The sequence below is a fragment of the Varanus komodoensis genome, unplaced genomic scaffold, assembly GCF_004798865.1.
Source record: "Varanus komodoensis strain SLA01 unplaced genomic scaffold, ASM479886v1 scaffold6_4, whole genome shotgun sequence".
Classification (NCBI taxonomy): domain Eukaryota; kingdom Metazoa; phylum Chordata; class Lepidosauria; order Squamata; family Varanidae; genus Varanus; species Varanus komodoensis.
In genome coordinates this window covers 11165913-11187320 of record NW_025336347.1, presented here as the reverse complement: position 1 = coordinate 11187320, position 21408 = coordinate 11165913, and the positions used below count along the sequence as shown (strand labels likewise).

General features: G+C 43.5%; 1 protein-coding gene across 1 annotated transcript in view; it reads right to left on the bottom strand.

Annotated features, from left to right (window-relative positions):
* Positions 1-21408, bottom strand: part of SUCLG2 (succinate-CoA ligase GDP-forming subunit beta) — a 239240-nt gene that overhangs the window by 171262 nt on the left and 46570 nt on the right. Inside the window, exon 2 of the mRNA XM_044451756.1 lies at positions 13559-13700. Coding sequence (XP_044307691.1) covers positions 13559-13700 — 142 coding nt within the window. The remainder of the gene's footprint in view (positions 1-13558; positions 13701-21408) is intronic.

Here is a 21408-nt window from a genome sequence, read left to right as displayed (position 1 = left end):
CTTGATATTGGCTCCCCACCACTGTCATGTGCAATGAGGAAAGGAACACAGAAAGCATTACTAAATGTAGAGGAACGGGGGCAGGTCATATGCACTTGATGTCCAACAGTACTGACAGATATCAGGTTCAGAGTCCGTATTCATACGTGGATGATGTCTTTTTGCACGTTTGTGTGTGAATCCTGATTTGTAACAGAGGGGCAAGGTTGGTATGGCAGAAGACATTTCCACCTTCTGAGTTTAGCCCCCCAGAAAAAGTAGGACATAGTACTTGCAGCCAAGGGATAGGCAATGGGGTGTCCACAGACACAGCTGTGCCATGAACTCCTTTCTTGGTGTCTACTAACTTGTCCTGCTCCTCTCGCTTAGACAAACAGACCAACACACTTGGGATCATTTCAGAGCCAAAGTGGGGGCTCCCAGCTGCTGCTACCTTCACTAAGCATTCATGTCTCTGATATGTGATTGATATCAGATACATTCCAAGAAAGTGAAGAGGGAGGGAGGGGAAGAGGTACTCTAGTGGTGGTGGTCCACAGCGTGTGAGAGGGATGCATTAGTAGGTACATGAGGAGGAAGAAAATGGGATTACGTTCTGTAAAATACGGTTTTATTAGTGATGAAAATGGTGCATTCAAATGATTTGTTGGCAGGTTACCTGTCCTTTGAGACTATCTGTGCCTCGCATGGCAGCCATTTTGTGGGAGTAGTCAGGGCAGTTGCCTATCGTGCCCATGGGCCAAAAGGGCTGCCTATTCTTGCATCTTCTCATGGACAACTGTTATCATAAAGCTCAGCTAAAGGAGTTAAGACAGCAGAGTTTGAACACTCAGCTGCACCTAACTGACTACTACCAACCTATTTTGTACTTTGAAATGTGATATTAGTAAGTAATTCTTGGACAAGTCTTTGCAATGGACAAGTCCAGTGATCAACAAAAGAGAAAAGAGCACAAGAAAAGAAAAAGTTATGGTAATAACACGTAATCTAGTTTTTCAACTGTGGCCATTATTTTACATCTTGTCTGTGAATTTCAGAAACACAAAAGTGACAGCAAAAGGAATGTCAAAACAAACTGACAGGCCTTACTCTACTAATGCATTTCATGCTACTGGGAAAATTTTGATTCATTTATTCATTGTCTGTGCTGACAGCTACAAACAAATTCCTTGAACTTCTAAGTCAACAGACTAGAATCCCTCACTATTCCTTTCTCGTCATCAAGAATCAAACAGCAGGCTAAGCACATGGGTTCGAGCCCTCTCACCCTTCCCCTGTTTGCCTTTAAGACAACATGGTTCCTGTGGAGACCTATGATGGCATCCACAAATGTCTTCATTCCCGGCCTTCAAAATGGTACTTTTAATTCAAAAAACTTTAATTTAAAAAACATTAGGGTGCCAAGTTCTCCTTTGTATTCCTGCCCCTGCCAGTGATATGCTGTTCAGTGGGCAGAAAGAGAGGAAATAGCTGTTCTCCCCTACCCAGCTGTCTTCCATCCAGACAGGCTTCCCCCTTTGCCCCTTCTCTGCACTCCAAGCCTCTACCCTTGCTATTTGCCTCAGTATTTCTTCAGAGAATCACAAAATAGCAGAATTGGAAGGGGCCTAGAAGGCCATCAGGGCCAAGCCCTTGCTCAGTTCAACCATCCATTCAGATGTCTGTCCAGTTGCACTTTGAATTTCTCTAGTGTGGGAGAGCCCACAACCTCCCTAGGTAATTGGTTCCACTGCTATACTGCTCTGACAGTCAGGAAACTTTTCCTGGCATCTTCCTGGAGTCCTGTCATTTAAGTGCATTATTCCATGTCCTGCACTCTGGAATGAAGAGAAGAGAGCTTGTTCTTCCCTTTTGTGGCAGCGTTTCATGTACTTGTGGAGTGCTATCATATCCCCCTTTGGTTTTCTCTTCCTGAGGCTTAACATGCCCAATTCTTTCAATCTCTCCTCATAGGGCTTTGTTTCCAGACCCTGGGTCATCCTTATTGCCCTCCACTGAACCCTTTCCAGCTTTTCTGCATCTTCTGTGACCTTGCAGTCACAGCCAGACCAAGATCCTCCCAGTTATGATGGCCTGGCAACAAGAGATACCCCTTTCTCCCTCATGATGGCAATTTGCAGAGGGACCCAGACCAGATTTGGCTTAGGCACTCCTTATGCTCACGGAGCTTATCACAGTATCACACAAGGTAAGAAGATCAATAGGTTGCACATACTCAAGAAACCCCCTATGCCCACCCTGCCTGTACTTTAGCCTTCCTCTCCCAGTGTAGATGCTACTTCACACTCCCACTCCTGAGCCGCTTCCTTGTGAAGAATTTCAGCAAGAGCCTGCACGGCTTGGCAGTTACAGCAGGGTATGTGGGGAAGGTCTCAGGGGGCACATTCCCGTGATGGGTGGACAAAGAGGCAGGCCAAAAGGCAGATGGAGCACAGCCAAGCCAAGAACCCTGTTGAACCATGAAATTCCTTGGGTGACTTTGGTCTGTTCACTCTCTTTCAGGCTAGCTTGTCGCAGAAGACTGTGACTGGTGGGAGGAGACAAAGTGTGGAGGAATAATGAAGTTAACCAACACCGTGCATACGGTCTACCCAAAGCCTCATCATCACTAAGCTCCCTGAATACACCAGCAACTGCTGTGCATGTGATGCTGCTGCAAAACAAAGTGTTGTCTTCTACTTTACACCAGAGGACTAAAATTCAACAGGAACAAATGTGTGGCTATAGCTAGGTAGGGTCACATCTACACTGACTGAAGTGATAACAGTGAAGGACTCAAAAACCTGTTGATTAAATTCTAGTTCATAAAAACATAACCCACGTCACTCCAAAAGCTAATATGTAAAATTGCATTACAAATGGGTTAAAAATTTGCAACCAATTCTCAACTGCATACCTTGCTGGGTATTTTTTTACAGCTAAAAAGTATTATACATCACAATAGATTAGGAATAAATAAAGCCAAATTATTCTTGTAGTCATGTTATATGTAATACGATTCGGCTTTTTATCACATTTATATATCAGGAATTGTACCTTCTGCAAGAAAAGCCACCAATCAACTTCTTTTGTATGTATTCTTTAAGCATAGCCAGGATTAAAGAATGGTTTCTGTGACAGATGCTAACTATGAAATTCAGCACTCATTTATAACAATATTTTGTTTGTATTTTTGTCTCCATTCCTACTTCCAAGTGGCAATTTTAGTAATTTGATCAGAAATCCAACACAGAGAACAGTAACTCAGCGCAACATTAGTGTCAAACATCTGAAATGAGATTTTGATTTGCTAGTCCCCTATCCATTACTCACATTACTATAAATCTATTTGATTCAAAGACATTTGGTGGCAGAGAAGGGTTATAAAATAACTAAAGGTATGGCACAGCTCAAGCTCACTTGAGCCCTCAGTAAAACTTTCCAAAAGTATAAAAGGATGTTTTTAAAAGCTTTTTGGGCATGGGGGGTGAGAGGAGGGAGACTTTCTTATCCAACAACTGCCCTACCATCTTATCCCTCCAATTAATGGAGAAATCCCTTGACAGCAACTGGGGGTCGGGGGCACAGAATACTTTGGTTTCCCAGTTCCAAGGCTAGAAACTGAGCTCCAACCTTGGAGCTGGGGTTTTGTGTACCAGCCTTCTCTCTGCGCATGCTCTGGCAGTTCCTCCAAGGCTGGAAACTCTGTCCGGGAGAAGAAGCCAAGGGGCCAGATGGGAAAGCGAGTGGGGCTACCAGGATAAGAGGCATCCTGACACCACACCAGCCTCCTCCCCTCCACCCACAAAGCACTGAAGTCAAATGGCTGAAATCGGTTATCTAGCTAAACTGCAGAGCAGGAAGAGCAAGGTGGAGCAGGGAGGGGGAGATCACCTTGGACAGCCCCCTGACTCTTGAAAGCCTCCCTGAGTTCAGCACGCTTATCAGTGCTGAGGGTGCAATCAATAGGCTCATGCCATCCATGAAGAAAGGCATGACTTGTCTAGAGAAGGGGTGCTGAACTTCTTTCCACCTGAGAGTCAAATTCCATTTCAGAAGAGCTTTTGGAGGATGGAAAGGTAGGCAGGGCTCAAGTATCAACATTTTTTTTAAAAAAAGCTTAAAGCTCTTACTACTAGTAAAGTCTGCAGAGACACATTTCCACCTTAGCACAATAACCAGGAAATCACAAACAATTGGTGGCTACTTGAAAGGAGGAGGGCCCAAAGGGGGTTAAGCCATCTGGAGAACTCTGCTCCTGGGTCTGAGCTTCTGCACCCCTCGTTTGGAGCCACACATTACATCTGAGAATAATGAGATCTTGGGTAAAGCATCTGCAATTCAGGAGGCCCCACTAAGCCAAGCTGGAGACTTGCACACAAAATCGCTCATCAGTTATGTATTAGGTGGCCAGCACCACGCAAATGGCTACCTCTCTTTTAGTTTTGTGCCTGTGATATAATGCATCTCTTGATGTCAGAGGTTCCAGAGTATAGGTTAAGCTCAGTACTTTTATGGCAGAGGTGTTTGTGTTTGGGGAGAGAAGCTCTTTAAAGAAAGTAAGCAAGCAACATTCTATACTAGTCATCCATCCACCCTGGAACAATGTAAAAATGCAAAAATTATGTAGCAGCTGTAAATTCCTTCCCCAGAAGTTCTCACTGGGGCTGAGGATTGACACCGTATTAATTGCCAGCAACAAAACTTCCCTCTGGCCCAGGTGCAAAAGCAAAGATACGTGGTAAATGAGACATATTAAGGAAGGATGGTATGGTGATGATAATTAGTTAGCATGGAGATTAATTAGTTACTTAGAAGGGAAGGTGTAAAGGCAGCCTCTGTTCCTTTACCTCAAGAAGACATACACTCTTGCCTGCAGGCTCAGCTTCCCTGGAGGTACTCACCTCAGCTTCAACTCTCCATATCAGGCTAACGCAGAACTAACATACAAAATTCACTACCACAAGACAACCAACCCCAAAGCATGTGCGCGCGCGCGCACACACACACACACACACACACTACAGAATAGCACCTTCCAGACTAAAAGTATCTTCAGAAATAATTAAGTCTTTGTCATTGGCCCTGCATTCAGGCAGAGTTCTGGGACACATACAGCAACATCTGGAACAGCTGTTCCACCTACTTCAAGGAAAAAGGGTATTCACAATAGGGTGGCATCATGGACACAGAGGGACTCAAACGAGGTGGGGAGCTTTTCAGAACATACAGGGTTGCCCGTTTTCGTCTTGTTTTGGCACAGGCGTAAGACTGCTTGCATCAATCTCCAGCACAATCTACCTCCTTCCATTGCAACGATGAGGGGAGGATGAACAAAAGCAAGCAAGGGGGGACTTGAGAATTGTACAAAATTATGCATGCAAAACTATTCTCTCTCTCTCTCTCTCTGTCTCTCTCTCTCATAATATTAGAACACAATAGGATCATCAAGATGAAGAAAGTGACGAAATGATGGACACCATTTGGACAGTTTTAAAAGGGGACTGGAGAAATTCTCAAAGGAGATATCTGTCAATGGCTACTAATCCTGGTGCCTATATATTACTAATCCTGGTATGTATGCATGTGTTTTCTATACTGCCCAACAGCTGAAGCTCTCTGCTATCACAGGCAGCATGCCCATGTACACCAGTTGATGGGGAACATGGGTTGAAGGTCCTGCTTATCCGTTTCCCACAGATGGCCGGTTGGTCACTTTGTGAACAGAACCCTTGACTGGATCCAGCATGGCTCTACTTAGTGTTCTTAGGAATTTATTGCAGCCCAAATAAGCACCCTTAAAACTGGCCCCTTCAGACTACTGAATGGATGTAAAATACAACAGTACAGTTTCAGAAACCAGATCCATCCCCTTTCTTGCTAAGAGGAATATGCAGAGCATCATCCGATCTTCCCTTCCTAATGACAAGATCAGGATCCCCCCCACAATATATGATCAAGGATTGGTTCCCTCAGAATGCCTTCAGCAGCTATTTTAGCAGAAGCAGTCAAGAAGGGGGAACGATCTGATGTGAATGCAAGTTCTTCTTTTAAAACAAACGCAGTAGCCACTCTACTAGATACAGCCACACGACCCAGCCTCTGCCCGAACCATCTCCAGAAAAAGGCCTTTCCAGGAGATGTGGGGGGATCGCAACATTCTTCTGAGTGACATTTCTTCCCACGGGGAGTACACCTGCTTCAGTGAACACTTTATGCTCTTGCACCAAAAAAGTTCAACACCACAGGTTTTCAACTTAGCCGTGCACTTGCTCCTTGGAAGTCAATGGCTTAGTATGTTCATAAAGATGATTCACAGGGAATTTTGCATCAGGACACAGAGAAAGAGAATCTGACACTTATTAGCAAGTCCTACAATCTGGTGTTTTTATTGATTGATTGATTTATATCCTGCCTTTTTCCTACAGAGGGCTCAAGGCAGCTTACATCATTCACCTCCTCCATCTTATCCCCACAACAACAACCCTGTGAGGTAGGTTGGGCTGAGATCTTGTGACTGGCCCAAAGTCACCCAGTTGGCTCCATGGCGGAGCGGGGACTAGAACCCGGATCGCCTGAGTCCCAGTCCCAGGCTCTTAACCACCACACCACACTGGCTCTCTTATGTTTATGGTTATGTTTCAATGTCACAAAGGAGTATATGCAGGGAGTCCCTTCCAGAGAAAGCTGGGCTCAGTGTGTTGAAGAGGTATCAAGAAATTTGACCCCGTCTGTTCATGCAACAGCAGCTATCAGCATCTAGCAACTTTAAATGCACATATAGCTCACAAAAGTAGCTGTTTATTCACATTCAGTGAAAGCTAATATTGATATTTTTAGACTGTTAACTTCATCCCATCTGTTTCCTCTATTTTCAGAAATTCAGCCTCATATCTAACACAGACAATAAACCCCACACAAATATTAATGATACATTATCATTACCTTATAGATGATTGTCAGAAAAAGGCTCCCAAATCTCTTGGTTTCTTATTCTAAATTAAATATAGATATATGAAAGCAAATCTGTTTATTCTGAGCCTTTCTCATAAAGGAAATCAGGCATAACAGAGTGTTTTCAAGATTGTATAGAATGTGTTTTGTCATTATTTGTTGGATATTTACAGCTTCTTGACTTGGAACATAAAATGACTTAATCTTGACTCATCAACAGTGTTTCTTGTAATATAGTTTCATCTGAGAATCGTTTAGCTATCTACAAAGCCAAAAATCCTTTGGGTTCAATCTTTTACAAGACCAAACCTGCTTTGAAGAAAAGTATTAATGGCATGACTTTAATTTTCTAGGCATCTGCTATGCTTTGTTTGGTGGAAAATAATAAATCTACCAGTCCCATTAAACTTATTTACAAATCCTTTTATGCTCTTTCCCCTTTCAAGCTATTAGTGCATTTCTGACATGTTTCCAGGAAAACCATTAACTAAAGAATATATCAAACACATTGGCCATTGCACTATTGCCATTAAATTCAATGCTTTAAAATTTTCTCCAAATTGATTGTATTATCATTTTTTTGGCTTTCCAACAGAATCTTAGATATCTGTATATTGGATACAAACTTAAGCCATTCCAGTGCTGCGCCAGGCCTACCCTTTCACAATCTCCGAACCAGCATTAAGAGATGAGATTTTCTCAATATTTCCCTTTCAGTCTGGGTTATATCAGCTGAAACAATGATTAGAATGGGACTGCTAACTTTGACTTAAAGCTGCGTATGGTTAATGTTCAACTTGGTATAGATGTAATAGTAATCATAACACACAAGAAATTTGAAAGGGAAAAAGTGGAAGGAACATGCAAGCCCAAAGGCATAGGAAGAACTTGGTATTCTCCATCTCTTAAGGGAAGAGTTCTGGACTTACTCCATCTGCTGTGAGCCGCTAAAGGTCTACTGAAAAGTATGAACAGGTTCAGACACCATGTTAACTAAAGCAACAAAAGGCCCTGAAGCCTGCACTCCCCTGAAAGAGCAGCACGGGAAAAAGGTGGTGAATAGGTGTGCAATACTTGCCAAGAAACTATTTTGGAAATGTCTTCTTAGTGCAAAAGTTGCTCGTATTTCTATATGCCATTGACTAGAGTTTGCTTAAACTAACTGGAGGTGCTCTCTTGGTCTTAGAAAAGGAAAACACAACAGGTGAGTTGGAGGGACACTCACTGGGCTTTTCCTATCAATGTTTTACTGTTGGTGTCATATGTCTGCAAATGTATGTGTTCGGAGCCGGCTGGCATCCTGCTGTTTCAGGCCAACATTATCGGAAACCATGTAGTTCCAAATTACATGAAGTATTAGTTTCCTCTTTCCTCAGCACTGGTTAGGCCTCATCTGGAATACTGTGTCCAGTACTGGGCACTACTGTTTAAGAAAAATGCAGAAAAACTAAAAAGAGGTCAGAGGAAGGCAACTCCAAGGTACTGGAAACAAAGTCCTGTGAGGAGAGATTGAAAGAACAGGACATGTTTAGGCTCAGAAAGAGAAGGCGGAGGGGAGGTATGATAGCACTCTTCTCTTCTTGATCTCTCCTTCATCATCCCAGAGAGCAGGACACAGAATAGAAGGCTCAAGTTACAGGGAGCCAGGTTCCAGCTGAACATCAGCAAGAATTTCTGGACTTTTAGAGCAGTACGACAATGGAACCAATTCCCTAGGGAGGTTGTGGGCTCTCCCACACTAGGGGCATTCAAGATGCAACTTGACAGCCATCTGTGAGAGATGGTCTGACTTGGCATTTGCAGGGGGGTGAACCCAATGGCCCTCTGGCCAATTCCTGCTGTACTATTCTATGATGCTATGTCATTGCATGGATGTCATAATGAAACGTTCAAGAGTTTATTCTGAAAGCTGGTATAAAGATCAGCCCTCAAATTCCAAACAGTTGCTTTCATAAACTTTTACAATGTGTTGTGCTTTTATGTACACACAATACTCAGTGTAGTGCATTGTACTTTTATGGTCCAGAATTTGCCCCTTTGTACTTCTACAAGGCGAAAGGCTTGCCTTGGATGAGAATCAGTTATACTTAGAGCAGACCAACTGAACTCAATGGAACTTAAATTAGTCATGACTAAAGCCTTACTGGTTTTAATGGGTCTGCTCTATGTATGACTAAGTTTGGGTGCAACCTTACAATTTGTACTATATTGTATAACTCTGCAACCAAGATGGCACACTAGCAGCACATGCCACAAGTCTTCCACATGAGCAACACACTTCAGTGTAGAAGCACAGGGCTCATGTCTGCATTTGGAAAGACTACGGGAAGGCACTGGTGGTCTCTCTGAATGTAACAAGCATGGCACGTCCACGGCATCATGTCCTACAATAGCCCAAATGAAGATGTACACAAATAGACAGATAAGCACCTGCTTGGTACAGGGCTGAATAAAATATCACTATATCACCTCCCAAATGCATTCTTCAGACTGAATTCTAATGAGGTACAACAACTTGATGCCCCAACACACAAGTTAACTGCACAGATTGTGCTAATTAATGGCTTAGTGGAGCACAGCAGTAATTTCATAGTCCCCTCAATCCCTCTTACACTAAAAAGCAAAGTGTCTTAAATAATCCAGTTAATGCATTTGATTCACTTAAATGAAATGAACATTAGCATCATTGCAACTGATACAAACATGTGCAAAGATGTGAGATAAGAAGACAGTCAAATTCAGTAATGGGAGCGTATGCACTTTCCCTTCGCCCACATGCTTCACTGGCAATGGGCTGGGGCCCAATAACTGTAAGTGGGCAATGGCTTCCTGAAGAAGTCCCATCCCCCCTGTAGTCCCACTACCCCTGCGAAGAGCCAACCCTGAGGGTCGGGGATTCCTCAGGACATTATGGGTTATGGGAAAGGGGGCTACAGAAGGAGAAGAGAGTTGGCAGAAATCATGTACAGGCAGAAGTACATTTCCCTCTGGGTAAGTTTGGGCCAAAGCCATTGTTTACGCTGACATTTTTGCTCCATGTTCTAAAACACAGTAATATACTTTTTTCTACCTATATTAGTATCATTGTAATCATACACCACAATCAATGGCACTATCATTAATAAACCATGGAAATATCAAACTGTGAGAACATTGCTCAATCTAGAAATCAATCTCTTTTTATTATAACAGGCGTATGACTAGCCTCCTTTTCTCTCCTATTTATACATCCTTCTCTTATTAAGCAGTATCGTATCTCAAGTTAAAAGCAGTCAGTAGGTATGCTACAAGATCTTTCCTGGGCTCAGCAGTCCTTATAGTGAACTGATGAGAGAAGAAAAGGGAGAGAGTAAAAATGATGGCCTCATGGAAGAATGTTTTCATTTAATCTGCTGAAGTGGCACATATTGTATTCTGCTGCCTTTTTGTCATTGTAATTTGAAGGACTATTATTAAAGCAACTTTCAACTATGGAAGGATCAGGCTGTGCACACAGAGCTTAGCTGGCTAATTTGGAACTTACACTTCTCAGCACTAAGCACCAACTTACAACTGGACACTAGAATCAATGTATCTTCAATTTCTGAAAAGGACCGTACAAGCTGCTCCTTAATACCACCATCCCTATTCTTGGAGTAGATAACCTGTGGTTCTCCAGATGCTTTGTCCTACAACTCCCACAAATAACCCTATTAGTTATAATAGCAAGCCTTGATGGGACAAAACATCCAGAGCATCACCAGTGTCCTGTCCAAGTTCTATGTGTTTTGAATGAGTTAGCATAGGTGTGGACAAACTTCAAGCTTACAGGATTCATCTTGGTTTTTTCACTAGAATCTGAGTCGAGCCACGAGCTTGGCACAAAAGACATTTAGAATTAAATAATTCTGAGCACAGATTTAAATGCCATTCACAGTCTTTCCACCAAGCATGCATTTCTGGTTACCCCAAGAATTTTAAATTTCAGTAGTATAATAGACTGGTTGTCATGCTGTTGCTGCTGCTGCCAACAAACTGGGACCCCTTGCCAATCTGCTGCAAATCTCCCAGAGACCAACTAGCGGATTCAGATCTACCTTCTCTCTGCTCTGGGCTTGCCCTGGCTCATTTCTTCACTGACCTGTGTATTTGTCATATTACTGTCTCCAGTATTTTACCCCAAACCTCAACCAAGGTGCGCAGAAAAGCAATTAATACCTAATTGATACATTTGCTTCATGTGCAGACACACAGCAGAAAAAAAGCAAAGCATGCTGCTTTTCATAAAACAGAGAAAGACTTGTGAGATGGTCAGGAGACTGTGCTCAGTCGGGGGAGAGGGGTACTGAGGGGCAGCAGATCCTCAAAAACTTGGGCAGAGGAGCCTTCCCTGAGCAGAACCCTTCTGTTTGTGGAAGCAGATCCTTGATCCAACCTATCATGCAAATTATGTTCCTCATCCTGGAGTGATTTTACTGGGTAAGTGTTCTAGATGGAATGAAAGAAATAAATACACTATCCACATACCTTCACATATATGAGGTTATCACTGTACAGGAAACAGAATAAGCTATGAACTCTCACTACAGATTGGGCAATTTTAGCAGAATTTCCAACCAAGGATACTGCACTTTGAAAATTGGGATGATTCATATTTAATGGGGAGTCATTCTAATCAAGGAATACATCTGGCCAAAGTCTTCCCCAAGGAATGCAATGTGTTCAATTAACGAAATGGAATTCAAGATATCTACAGGCAATGACACATTTTTGCAATGGTTAATCATATTCCTCTTTCATCATTTCCAGACATGGTCCTAAGCCTATTCTGAGACACCAAATGCACTTCCAATTTGGTATATCCTGTACACTGGCCTACAATTTGGTGTCCTGCAGTGCTGGCCAAGTCACGTTCCAAGTGATGAATAGAAAATCTTACCAGAGGCACAGCAACCACTGGAGATCAGGTGGCAAAAGTCACCCTACCTGTCAAAGACTGATGGTAATATATGTGTATCAGACTCACCCAAGGGCTTGCAACCATGCACCCATCTGACTTTTGACTTGCAGATACCTATTTCAAAAGTGGTTTGCTATGCAATGTGGGGATACTGCTGCTGTTTGAACAGAAGCAGTCATCAGCCAAAGATGCTGTATAGTTCTCTGTGTTTTCCATCTACTTCCTCTCAGACTGTCCCTGCCACACGGAATCCCATCAGGATAATCTGAGATGTATTCTGGACTTTTTGCTGTCTGCTTTCCAAACCACCAGTGGGACAGATTGGCTCTTCCATGAGGGAGGCTGGCCCACCTCCAATGCACTGAAGAAACATGGAAGGAGGGGCACAGGGTTACAGAGGTTATCCCAGATGCTCATGTGTGCCTCCATTATTACCACCTGCCGCAGAAATCCTTCCCCACCATCCACACATCAAGACTGTGTGTGAAAGGGCTTGCAGCACATGCCACTATATACCTGCAGAGCTCTTCCATGTGGAGCAGGACCCCGGCTGGACCAGAATCCCTCCTCACAAGGACAAGCTCTACATGTGTAGAGGCACTCCCCATTCCAGGCGAATGAGTGGATGGGGAAGTAGCTGTTTTGTTTCAGGTGGCAGAAATGGGGACAGGGCTTAGCCCATGCAGGCTTCCTCAATTTCCTTTTCTATTTGTCTCTCAAGATGCTAGTTCTGCAAGCATATAACTAGCTTGTTTTTCTAATGCTTATTTTTGCTGTTACAAAACCACGCAGGGCCTGCAACAAAATGTTGTAGTCCACCACATCTCTTAAGGGTGCTCCAATTCAGAAATCCAGCCAGCACACCATGTCTTCCTCCGGCAGGCAATTCCATCCTTTTATCTCCCCTTCCTCCACCACTTTCCATTTTTCTTCTCTAAGTGATATGCAACATTCTGTAGCTACTGAGCATACTCAGTCTTAAACAGAGGTCTCAAACTCAACTTACCCGGGGGCCGCTGGAAGTAGAGTCTGGGTGAGGCTGGGCCGTATCAAGTATTCCACCACCGTGGTGGGGGTGGGCCGCTCATCCCGCAGCCGGCCCGGGCGCTGCCGGCGCTTTGAAGGCCGCAGGGCCCCTTCCCCGTGCCCCGCCTGCCCCGGCAATGGGCCCGCGGGCCGCGAGTTTGAGACCCCTGGTCTTTAATAAAATGCTGGGCACAAAGTCTGCTTCCTTTGATGTGTTTTCTGAAATACAATTCTGTACTTCTGCGAATATTGCCATTCTCACAAGGATACTAATAGCATCCTCTTGTTTCTCAGTGGCCTCATTTTGAATACAGTACCATCAGTGCTCACCAGCCATGTTTGCTATTAAAAGGACAGACATCAAGGAAATAAAGTAAAAATCTGGAAAGTTATTTTGGCCAGTTATGTCTGCTCTACTGTAAATTCTGATATATATATTTACATGGATAGTAACCCACCCAGAGTCTCTGGGACCAAATGAAATACAATTCAAAGGAATCCAAATTTTACATGAAAGTGTGCTTATTACCTTTGCCTGCTTCTGATATCTAGAATACCATGTTCCTCTGCTTTAACAGTTGCATACAACTGCAATGCAATTTAATTTTCCAGGCTTGTTTATAGCCATTGCAGATTTCTGTCCATTACTAGTCAACTTACTTAGTCTCTTAGCAGCCTCAAGAGCATCATTTGCTGTGTCAGCCACGAAGAATCTCTGAACTGTGACCCCGTGATCAGCCATCAGTTTCTTACTCTGATACTCCTGCAGGTTTAGCCATCGTCTAGGGGCTAATTGGACAGCCTACAGAAATGAAACGAGGGAGGAAAAAAAAATCATAATGTTAATCATGAACAGTTCATGCAACAGTCAACTGAGCTATTAAGCCTCATAGCTGTGGTCACCTGCACCCATCAGTAAATAAGGCTGGGAAATATTTAGTATTTTGCAGGAAGTATGCCTTCTAAACATTCATGTGCAAAGTATTCTAAAAGCTAGAAAGCATTAAATAACGCAAGTAACTGAATCTATTTTTAAATTATTTTATACGACAAACCTTGCAATTTAAGAGCACACCTGGACAAAATTAGCTGTGCATTTCAGGCTTTTCCTTTTCCACACTCTTGAAGCACAAGAACAAAAACAAAATTATCAAGTAATTTGATAAGGTTGCAATACTATCCTTACTTTCACATAGTCAAGTCCCATTTATACTGGTAGGAATTTTTCTTGTGTAACTGTGAGGATGAGTCAGCATTATTCAACATACCTGTCTGCAACATTTTGTTTGGTTTTCATCTGAGGTTCAAATGGTCAAAGCAACCCCAAACCAACACAAAATACCTTAACCTTACCTTACCTTCGGTGCTTGTACCTTAACCATTGGCATCAGTGCCAAAGAATTATGAAAGACCACACTAGGTTCTTTGTAATATGCAGACAAAGCAAAAGCATCATGCTTTTGCTGACCCAACAACAGCACCCACATGGGCTGTCCCTCTGTCTAATCTGGGCTAGTGAACCCAGATGGCACTGGTCGCTACGTTTCTAGTCCTTGGAGCTGCAAGTATAAGCCTGAGAAAGAGAGCGAGGTGATTCTCAGTTTCAAACATGCCCAGCACCTCAGAGCTAGGTTATTGTTACAATCTTCAAACAGTGTGGAATCCTGCAGTCCCATGATCATTACAGCTTATATACTTGCAATCACAAATTCAGCCAAAATTAGAGCTTGTATTTGTCATTCAGCTATATGATTCTGTGAGTTTTTTCCCCTAATGATTTGTATTATTCAAATGGTCATTGTTCAGATAGTCAGAGAGTTGACCCCAGAAGTAGAATTATACAGAGGTATGTGGGAAAATATTTATTTATTTGGATTTATACCCTGCTTTTTTTGTCCAGTGAACTCAAAGCAGCTTACACAATTCTCCTGCTGCTGCTCTCAGTCTTATCCATACAATAACAACCCTGTGAGGCAGGCTGGGCTGAGAGTCTGTGACCAGCCCAAGATCACCCAGTTGGCTCAGATCTGAAAATGGACACTGTGGAGCAAAGGAACTCCAAAGGGAAGTAACTGAATTAGGATGCATCAACAGGTCCAATTTTATCCCCATAACCTTGAAATAGAATACTGGATCACATCACACATTTTAAATGGATTTCCTAATAGTAGTGCCCACTGTTAATACAGTGGTGCCTTGGCTCTTGAACTTAATCCATTCCACAACTCTGGTTGCAACCCAAATTGGTTGTGACCCAAGACAAATTTCCCCATAAGGTTCAATGTAAATAAGTTAATCTGTTCTGTAACCATTTTTTAATCACAAAACTTTGAAACAAAGTGACAAAGAACAACAAAGTGACAAAGAACAACAAAGATCGCAGCCATCTCCCTCCCCCACAAGAACGACTGTGATTGCGTCTGTCTTCCCTGCGCAACCACGACTGAGATCGTGGCATGATCGTGGGCGCGCTTGGGTAGGGAAGACAGGCGTGATCATGGCCATCCCCCCCCCCCCCCCGCATGATTGTGGCCATCTCCCCCTCCAAGCACGCCTGTGATCACGCCCGTCTCCCGATGCGGAATTCATGACTTGAGGCAATTTTTTTCTGAAATTTCTGCTCACGACCCGATTTGGTCGTGAACTGAGGCATCCGTGAGCCGAGGTACCACTGTAATGTGATTGCCGCCACCATCAGTCCCTGGTGCACTGAATTGTCTTCTGACCTCCCTGTTTATAATTCTTATCTCTATCTTCACCTTAGGAACTCTCCAAGGAGACAGAAACTCTCCATAATACTCCATGCTCCTGCTGCAGTGGATTATAGTCCACAAAAGGTTATGCCAGGATAAATGCGTTACTCTTTTAAGATCCGTTACACAGAACTTCCTTGTTTGGGAAGCACAATGAGAATCCTTCTGGTGCTCACCGGCTCCTTCATCCTTCAGCTCTGGCCCACCAGCCCTCTGCTCAGCACTCCCCAAGTGTCAGCTCTTCCCCTGCGTATGTGCCCCACTTGTGCGATCCTGCATGCAGCAGGCCCGACCAGGTGCTTCCATCCTCCCTGAACTTCCAAACGTGAAACTAAGCAGCAATAAGAAATCAACCTAGACAACTCCAGCAGTACCCAGCAGTGTTGTAATTATATTCTGTGTCCTGTGAAAGACAGCCTGCTTATGGAGAGATGAACTGTGTCCCTCTGGCAGCGAACTTGCTAGAATCAAACAGCTGTTCATCAAGTAAACCACTGGAGGCATGCTGGAGTCCACCGGATGAGGCAAAACAGACAAATATTTATTACATTAATATCTTGATGTTAAGCAGCACAGTATAAAAATGGGCTATCCATACACACAACATATAACATACGAATTCTCAATTCTTTCTCTCTCTCTCTCTCCCTCCACTCGCCCCCATACACAAACATGGCTTTTATACAATATTAAAACTTTAGATCAAAGGCCATTACCCATCACACATCTGCTGCCATGACTTCCTTTAACAATTATACATAATGGAAGACAAGAATTAAAAATCTCTCCTCCCACCTCTGTCCCAGTAAGAGAGACATGAGGGTTTGTAGGCTGCAACAACTGGGCACTCCCACAGAAGTTAAATCAGCCAAAGCAGCAAGAACATGATGAATCTTTCTGCAACAATTTGGCATTTAAAAAGTATTTCAAAAATATGAAAATCTATATGGGAGGAGGGCTAGAGTTTAACACTTTGTTATGCATATGGAACACCACTTGAAAAGTTGCTCCAAAGATATTCACATGTCCAGAAATTTTCTACCAGTCATATGGAGCATGCTCTGACCAAGTTTGGATGTGCGGAAGAAGCTGAGGTACGCACAAGCCCTGTACCGCACTATGCACCTTCCTTCTTCCCTTCTCAGCACATTATTACTCAACATTTACTGGCTTATTTAACCACAGCTTTCCAACTCAGTGAAGCTGAAGCTCGGACATAAGCAGGAACATGTCTGTCTCTATGCTCCACTTCAAAGGCAATCCAACAATGGCCAAAACAAGACTAACTTCCATTTCTCTTTCCAAGCCTGAGATTGGGAAGTGGTGCAGGCATTTGTCCATGCAACTGCGCTGGGCTCACAGGGTGCCGGGAACATTCCCAAAGTACAGGGAGATCTGGGGAGGCTGCCTTGCGCTCGTGTATTGTCCAACCTCTGGTGGGCTTGCAGGAGGATAATGGTGCTGATTCGGAATCCGAATTTTAATGATTCGGATTTGGAGGATGAAATTGCTTGTGAGATTGTGCAGCCACAAGCTGTGCGTCAAGGTCCTGGGATTCAGTAGAAGAGATTAGCCCTGGGCAGGTGGGGATGCGAATCATACTGACCATGGGAACAATGGAGAGTTACGGCCTGGGGAGGGGATGCGGAAATGGGAGATCTCTCCAAGGGAGACCAACTTTCCCCTTCACACCAGCAAAGAGTCCAAATGGGCTACAAACAGGGTGCAGAGGCATGCTCATTTTCATAGCATGCCCTCTCCTGGGTCAGGGTGCAGATGGGTTTATAAGGAGTTTATAAGGAGAGCATAGTAAAGATTATTATGCAAAGAATGGTGGGAGATTGGCATGGTTGGACGGAGGAACACGGCTCTCGACACATGCCGGTGGTCGGCACAGCCAAAGGCAAAAGGGGTGAGGCTAAAAGTACACAGCCACCATCATATAATAGCTTGAAGATCTTGTTGCTTGTAACTAAGAAGAGGTATTTCACCATTTTAGAAGGGGTAAATGTGCACAAAAGCTGGGAAACTACCATATGATCCGTGGCTGGGGAAAACAGGTGGCCCTGGGGAAAGGGGAGTGGTCCCCTGGGGAAGCCCAGCAAGCCAGAACCTAAGAACCCAGGAGTGCAAATTTGGCCCTCAACCTGAGGTTCAAGCCCCTGCTTTCAAGGACCCAAGCTAGGGCTCAAGACTCCCCAGCATCCTTTTGCACAATAGACTCAAAAGTAGTGATCAAACAGCACTGAAGTAATCGCTTCTGTCTGCATGAACAGGTACCAGAAGGGGTGGATTTGGTTTCCCCACCGGCATGATCTATGCACGGAATAGCACACTGCATGTGGCACACTGGGAATCCTCCTGTTTAGGTTTCCAAACTCCCTTAATGCCATCTGAAGGGCACAAATCAAACACAGTAAAAAAGCAATGCATGTTTTTGCTATGGTTTGGCTTCTGCTTTGTGTACTTGCGACACTGTGCAAAGTGGACATACAGTAGGAATTGTGCCATGCAAGCTTCCATCCACCAAGTTCCTTCCTTTCCATCCCATTCTAGGCGATGAAGAGCCTCCTGACTGTAAACATGGCTGTGTACGGTTGTCTGCCAGCATCTCCCCTTCCCACACAGACTCTGAGCAAAAGCCAAACAACACTGCAGAAAAGAATGGAGTTGCACAGATGCTTAGCACAGTCAGAGGTGACCTTGAGGCATGTAGCCAACTTTGCTGCATAGTTAGCCGGGGTTCATGACAGGCTGTTTGTTTGCCTTTGCAACTAAGGAGCGCAACGAAGGAGCGGCCGGAGCCAGGAGCTCCGGAGGCAAGTAACAAATGGACCTAAAGGAGGAGAGGTGTTGGAAGCGGCGGTAGAAGAGAGCAGCCACTTAACCTCACTCAGGCTCTTGCCCAGTGGTGAAAAGAGAGAAAAGTCCATTTGGAAAATCACTGTTTACCTCCATCTAAAAAGGACAAATACTAATTGAACATGATGGGACCAGGAAGGGCGGCGGGGAGAAAGGAGGGCAGAGGAGGAAATAAAGGGAACTGATAGTACGTGTTTGATCCTTTCACTCAAATCGTAGGGGTCAGTTTTATTATGTTCAGCAGTGCCTTTCCAAGCATTTGGAGTCCTTCCCACATCTGTGTTTGTTGCTTTTTTAACCTTTAAGTCCTAATTATCACATTATGAAGCATTTAAACACATGCAACTGATCTAGAAAATGGTTCTAGGTGACTCACCTCATAAATATTAAAATATATAAACAAAATTAGGACACCATTAAAACATATTTACTTGATACAAAACAGACAAAACAGGACAATAAACAGACATGGAAAAGTCAACTAATTAATTCTTTGCTCTTTCTAATTTAAATCCTACTACTATCACCTTTTAAATTAGAATACAAAAATGGACTGCCTCTAGTGGTTAACATTCCAAAATCTCTTAAAGAGCTTCCATTCTTGTTTGAATCTGTTCATTCTACATTGGTCTTGGTTCATTGAGAGAGTTCATATTATTTTACATAGGATTTCATACCACATATTATACTGTCTTTCAGAGGTTTTGTTTGTCAGCTTTTTAAATAGCTATTAGAAACCCACACTAACCATAGGCCCATAACTTCCCTTTCTGGAGTAGCTGGAAAGTTGGAAAAGGTGGAAGGCGGTGGGTGTCAGTTCAAGATTTAAGAGTGAGAGAAGCATACTGCCAAGAGGAAAATATTGTGTCTGCCCCTATCAGAGCACCTACTTGTGCCACTTCCCCCACCCCTTTTTTTTAGTGCTTTTCAATTCACAAATTGGCAGTTGGTCCCTGGCAACCAGGCACAAATTACCCCATCAGCAATTTCGTTTTGTCAGTTTCTGTATATGTTACTTTCTCCACTTCCACTGATCCTTTTGACACCTGAAGCATGAAATGAAATTGACCAGTCAAGACTGCACATATCAGACACCCTTAGGAGTGACACTTGGAAACTTGTAAAACACTCACAATAGTAATGAAAAGGAGTAGCTGTCAGAATGGGAAGTGGAAAACAAGGTAGGTTCAATGACAAAGAGTACTAGGATACCAGCTGGACAACCAGAAGGGAGAAAGAGTAGAACAGTCCACAGTGAATCCAGTCATCTCTTGCGAACACTGTGAGGTATTCTGTAAACAACACAGGCTGTACGGCTTAGCACGTTTGCACAATCGTGACCTGTAAGACTTGGCCTTTATTTTAATTTCTAGCAAATTTTTGATAAACATTGAACTACATAACTTAGAACCTTCTTGAAGCTTTTCATCCTTAGCTTTCAACTCACTTGCATTCGAAGGCATTCTAACAAAACTCTGTTCTAAACTATCTAAGTCATGGGTTGCTTCCGTTTCTTCACACCACTCTGTCATGCAGATGAGATGATTTGCTTGGTAAATCATCTTAACATTATGTGAGCACTTCACACCTGAGCCACTAACTCATGGATCTCAATCCCAGCAAGTTCAGTAATCTCTGACTCTTCAAAATGCACAAAGTTTATGCCAGCAGATAGTGGTACAGAAGGAGCACTATAGAAAATTTGAAAATAAATAAAGCCACAGATTAATGTACACTGTACTCATACACAGTCACAATTACCAGGTCTGCGAATTTTACCTCAAAACAGCCACTGAATCAGTACTGCCCCATCCGTATGAAGATAAAGACAAACAAGGGAATACTCAACTTTTCAGGGCAGGAAAAAATTTTGGTGCTGATTGAAGTCCATGAAATGCCATATACACCAGTGCCACAACAACAATTGATTTGTTACATTTTACATTAGAAGGCAGCTGAGCAAGTATTTATGCAGGAGAAATGTGGTGCACCAACTGAATGGGAGTGACTTTCCTTTTACATCATTCTTGTATAGTCTACAGCTATAGCACAACAGCAATACAATTATCCTTTACAACTTGCTTGCTCTCTTTCTGGATCCTTTTGTTAACTGACAGATGAGCAGTGAATAATCCACACACAAGTGTGAGATGATGTTCACAAAACAGATTAAGTTTTGCTGCTTAGCTACTAGACTCCATGTGATTCTTCAAAGGAACGCGCCCAACTGCAGGTGCTCCAGCAGAGCTGATGGGGGGTGCTGCCCTGTCACCTCCCTGCCATTTTGACACGGTGGTCTGGATGTTCATGGAGGCAGATCTTGGAGAGCAGCAGCCAAAAGGCAGTTGGCCCACCAAGATGATACCAGGAAGGGGCTCTCACCAGGCTTTTGTGACCTGGCTTGCTACAGAATGGTTTCCCAAGCCATGAATAAGAATCGGGTCAGTCCTCTAGGACTGACTGGTTTGATAGCCTTGCAGTCCAAGGGACTCGCACGAGTCTCCTCCAGCACCACAATTGAAAGGCCTCAATTCTTCAGCGCTCAGCCTTCCTTATGGTCCAGCTTTCACAGCCATACATTGCAATTGGGAAAACCATAGCCTTGACTATATGCACTTTTGTTGGCAGGGTGATGTCTCTGCTTTTTAGAATGGTGTCTAGATTTGCCATAGCTTTCCTCCCCAGGAGCATGCGTCTTTTAATTTCTTGGCTGCAGTTCCCATCTGTGGTGATCTTGGAGCCCAGGAAAATAAAGTCTGTCACTACCTCCATTTCTTCCCCATCTATTTGCCAGGAAGTGAGAGGACCAGATGCCATGATCTTAGTTTTCTTAATGTTGAGTTTCAGGCCAACTTTTGCACTCTCCTCCTTCACCCGCATCAAGAGGCTCTTTAG